Below are 4,471 nucleotides of genomic sequence, written 5' to 3'. Positions count from 1 at the left end.
CATACCAGGGTGCCAACGAATCAACGGCAAGTAGTTGCTCCTCTAGAAATGTCTCTCTCAATGGCGACTCCTCCTTATGTGCAAACAAGCGGCTCAAGTGATCAGCAACCAAGTTCTCTGCCCCACTTTTATCTTTAATCTCCAAGTTGAACTCTTGCAGGAGCAAGATCCATCTGATGAGCCTTGGTTTTGCATCCTTCTTCGTCATTAAGTACCTTAAAGCTGCATGATCAGAGAAAACTGTTACTTTGGCATCCAATAAATAAGGGCTAAACTTTTCTAATGCAAAAACTACAGCTAGTAATTCTTTCTCCGTTGTAGAGTAGTTAAGTTGAGCTCGTTCAACGCCTTTGATGCATAATAGATTGCATATGCCGCCCTGCCAATTCTTTACCCCAACACTGCTCCCACTGCGTAGTCACTCGTGTCACACATTATTTCAAATGGGAGGCTCTAGTCTGGGGGTTGAATGACGGGCGGTGCGGTTAACGATTCCTTCAATTTATCAAATGCCATCTTGCACTCCTCAATGAAGTCAAATGCTACGTTCTTTTGCAACAATTTGAACAAGGATGCTCCAATTTTTGAAGAGTCGTTGATGAATCCCTGTAGAACCCTGCATGACCCAAAAAGAAACGTACTTCCCGTATACTTATGGGGTAAGTTAAAGCAGAAATAATATCGACTTTTGCTTTATCTACCTCTATACCCCTAGCCGACACTACATGTTCTAAGACAATACCATGCTCCACCATGAAGTGACATTTTTTTCAATTAAGAACTAAATTTGTCTTTATGCACCGTTTCAAAATTAAAGCTAAATTATCAAGACATTCTTCAAAACTATCTCTATATACACTAAAATTATCCATAAATATCTTAATAATTTTTTCTACATATTCGGAGAATATACTTACCATACACCTCTGAAAAATCGCTGGAGCATTGCAGAGGCCGAAAGGCATCCTCCGGTAGGCAAACGTATCAAATGAGCATGTGAATGTAGTTTTATCCTGGTCCTCCGGTGCTATTGCAATTTGGAAGTATCCTGAAAAATCATCAAGAAAATAATAGTAAACACCACCAGCCAATCTTTTTATCATTTGATCAACAAAAGGGAGAGGGAAGTGATCTTTTTTTGTCACGGCATTCAATCGCCGGTAGTCGACACACTGGCACTATCTTGTGGATTTTTTCACTGGGACCATCTCGCCTTCCTGATTCTCTTCTACCGTTACTCCCGCCTTTTCGGGACTACTTGAACTGGGCTCACCTATGGACTGTCTGAGATGGCAAAGATGATTCCCACTTCCAGGAGTTTGAGTATCTCCTTCTTGACTACTTCCATCATTAGCGGGTTCAATTTTCGTTACACCTGTCTCACCGGCTTTGCATCATCCTCAAGCCGTATCCGGTGCATGCATAAGGACAGACTGATTCCTTTGATGTCCGCTATACTCCACCCAATCACCTCCTTATGATCTCGAAGAAGACGAATTATGTTGTCTTCTTGACTCGGTGACAGGTGTGCAGAAATTATCACTGGTAGTGTCTCCTTGTCCCCGAGAAATGCATACTTCAAGTGCTTTGGGAGAGGTTTAAACTCTAGATCGGGTGCCTGCACAACAGAATGCAACAATTTCATCTGAGTTTCAGGTACAAATACAGAAGGGATCTCATACCTTGAGGAAATTGGTGGAAGTGAGTGCAGTGTTTCAACCACACGATACAACTCATCATTTATTTCCACACTGAGAGTTGCTCCCAACTCAAGGTGCTTCGCCAAAACCACTTCCAATACGTTCTCCCCATCCAATTCAAATGTTTCCTGTACAAGGGGCTCAATAACACTCAAAGTAAAAACAGAGTTAGATTCCTCTAGGTATTTCATCGCATCAAAAATATTAAAATTTGCAATTTCTCCATCAAATTCTATTGACAAAATACCCTCATTCACATCTATTTTTATCCTAGCAGTGCTTAAAAATGGTCTACCTAACAAAATAGGTGACGAATTTAATGACCTCTCATCCCCCATATTTAGGACATAAAAATCTGTTGGGAAGACTAACTCATTGACCTGTATCAAAATATCTTCAACTAACCCTTCTGGATAAGTGTTGGTACGGTCTGCTAGTTGGATTATAATGCTTGTGCCTTTTAATGACCCAAGATTAAGAGATGCATAAATAGTCTTAGGCATTACATTAATTGACGCCCCTAAATCCAACATCGCTTTCCTAATTGGGGTACCTCCCATTTTACATGGAATTGTGAATATACCTGGGTCCCCACACTTTGATGGGAGTTTCCTTTGGAGTATAGCAGACACACTTTCTCCCATCGCTACTCTTTCGTCACCCCTTAGCTTCCTTTTGTGAGTGCACAAATCTTTCAAAAATTTGGCGTATTTCGGTATCTGCTTGATTGCATCCAACAAGGGGATGTTGATCTCCACTTTCCGGAACATATCCAAAAGCTCTTTTTCCTTCTCTACCTTCTTGGTTTTTTCCAACCTGTAAGGAAAAGGAGGTAAGTTAGATTTAATAGGGGGTGAAGGAGTGAATGTTACCTTAGGATCCTCGCGAATGCGTCCTTCCTCTTCAATCTCCTTTTCTGTCTCCTCCTCACTTTTGCTTTTCGAATTTTCCAATTTAGATCCTCCACTTCCTTGCCACTCCTCAGCGTCATGGCACTTACATTTTTGGGATTTGCCTCGGGTTGCGATGGCAATTTTTCATAAACGTGGGACTCTAGGCGATTAATGGCAGTTGCCATTTGGCTCATTCGAGTCTCCATATCTTTCATGCCTGCTCTGGTGTCCGGCTGGAATTGAGTAGTACTCGTGACCAAGGATCTAGTCTCTTGCTAGAGCTGAGTGGTAGTCGTGGCCAGACTTTTGACAATATCCTCCAAAGAGCTTTCTGAATTGGAGGACGAGAGTTGAGGCTTTGGTTGCCATGGTTACTGAAATCCTGGTGGGCGATTCAAGAATGAATTCTGTGGTATGTTCCCATAGCTGAAATTAGGATGGTCTCTCCAACCGGGGTTGTACGTGTTGGAGTACGGGTCATACTGCTTTCGGGGTTCTGGCCATATTTATCTGTTCAGCCCCATCCTCTTGCAAAAGGGGACATGTGTCCGTTCAATGATCCATGCTTGTGCAAATTCCACATACCTTCGCTCGCTGCGTATTTTCTATGGCTAATTGCCTAACAGTAGACGTCAACTCCGACAGTTGCTGCTGAATGGATGACGTCTCTGCCTTGTTGACCCTACGGGTGGGATTGCTTTCACGGAAGTCAAATTGCTGCGAATTTTCTGCCATTGATTCAATAAGCTCCCATGCTTCCCATGGTGTCTTATTTGCCAGTGCTTCTCCACTCGCAGCGTCACTGATACTTCTGTCATATGACTGGAGCCCTTCATAGAAGTACTGGATCAATAGCTGTTCACTAATTTGATGTTGGGGCATCTAGTACACAACTTATTGAACCTTTCCCAATAGTCATATAAGGACTCCCCGGAATACTACTTAATGCTGCATATTTCCTTCCTTAAACTCGTAGCTCGGGATGCGGGGAAGAATTTTTCTAAAAACTTCTTTTTCAACTGTACCCATGTGATAATACTACCCGCGGGTAGGTAGTATAGCCAATTTTTAACTGCATCCTTGAGAAAGAAAGAGAAGACTCTTAGTCTAATCTGCTCTTCAGTAACCCTAGGAGGTTTCATACTAGAACAAATCATTTCGAACTCCTTGACGTGTTTGTGGGGTTCTTCACCAGAGAGACCATGGAACGAGGGTAAGAGGTGAATCAATCCCGACTTCAGCTCGAAGGCGATATTCTCAGCCAAAGTTGGGAATGTAATGCACAAAGGCTGGTGAGTCAACTCCGGGGCAGCCAGCTCCCTTAGTGTTTGGTTGTTTGCCATGCTCTATTCGACTTCTACTGACTCGTTTGCAGTAGATGATTGCCCTTCTTTTCGTCTCCTGGTCTCTTGTCTTCGCCTACGCGCTACCTTCTCAACCTCATGGTCATATATCAATTCACCTGTGCGAGAAGAACGGGGCATAAACTAGCAAAAATATCAAGAAGAAACTGAATTCTAAAAGAAATAAATAATTCAAACGCCAGTCCCCGATAGCGGCGTCAAAAATTGACAGGTGCCGAACATGTACAATAATAATAAATAAAACCTAACTACCACCAAAAATAGTCAATAATCAATTTTAGGTATTGGAACAGGGACTCTAGATGTGCAATGGGTTACTTGATTCACCCTGTTCCCGAAGAATTTGCTTAATCCGATATACCCGAATTAATTATCTGATTAAATTTACTAACTAGTAGACAGTGGCAAGCAGGGTCGTCTCCTCAGGGACTGGGGAGAAATTTATTTCCTTTCAAATCAAGATAAATGGGGGGTTTGGGATTAAATGCTAATGAACTAAATAAATCAAATGCAG

General features: G+C 42.2%; 1 protein-coding gene across 1 annotated transcript; it reads right to left on the bottom strand.

Moving 5' to 3' along the window:
- Window positions 1–1,369: 1,369 nt before the first annotated feature.
- LOC140005626 (uncharacterized) lies at window positions 1,370–3,936 on the bottom strand. Its single transcript, XM_072046640.1, has 4 exons — window positions 3,619–3,936; window positions 3,179–3,475; window positions 2,573–2,826; window positions 1,370–2,516 (listed from the first exon to the last, which is right to left on the bottom strand). Exons 1-4 carry the CDS (start codon window positions 3,934–3,936, stop codon window positions 1,370–1,372), a joined length of 2,016 nt encoding a protein of 671 aa, XP_071902741.1.
- Window positions 3,937–4,471: the final 535 nt, after the last annotated feature.

Source organism: Coffea arabica, chromosome 4e (assembly GCF_036785885.1).
Source record: "Coffea arabica cultivar ET-39 chromosome 4e, Coffea Arabica ET-39 HiFi, whole genome shotgun sequence".
Taxonomy (NCBI): Eukaryota; Viridiplantae; Streptophyta; class Magnoliopsida; order Gentianales; family Rubiaceae; genus Coffea; species Coffea arabica.
Note: the sequence above shows the minus strand (reverse complement) of the source record. Positions and strands in the feature narration are given on the sequence as shown.

Bases quoted from the DNA above. Each gene is read 5' to 3' on its own strand.
- LOC140005626 (XM_072046640.1), bottom strand. From the start codon at position 3,936: ATGGCAAACAACCAAACACTAAGGGAGCTGGCTGCCCCGGAGTTGACT. The intron at 3,476-3,618 runs GTACAGTTGAAA...GTTGTGTACTAG, and splicing joins CGGGTAGTATTATCACATGG to ATGCCCCAACATCAAATTAG. The intron at 2,827-3,178 runs GTATGTGGAATT...ACTCAATTCCAG, and splicing joins AAAATACGCAGCGAGCGAAG to CCGGACACCAGAGCAGGCAT.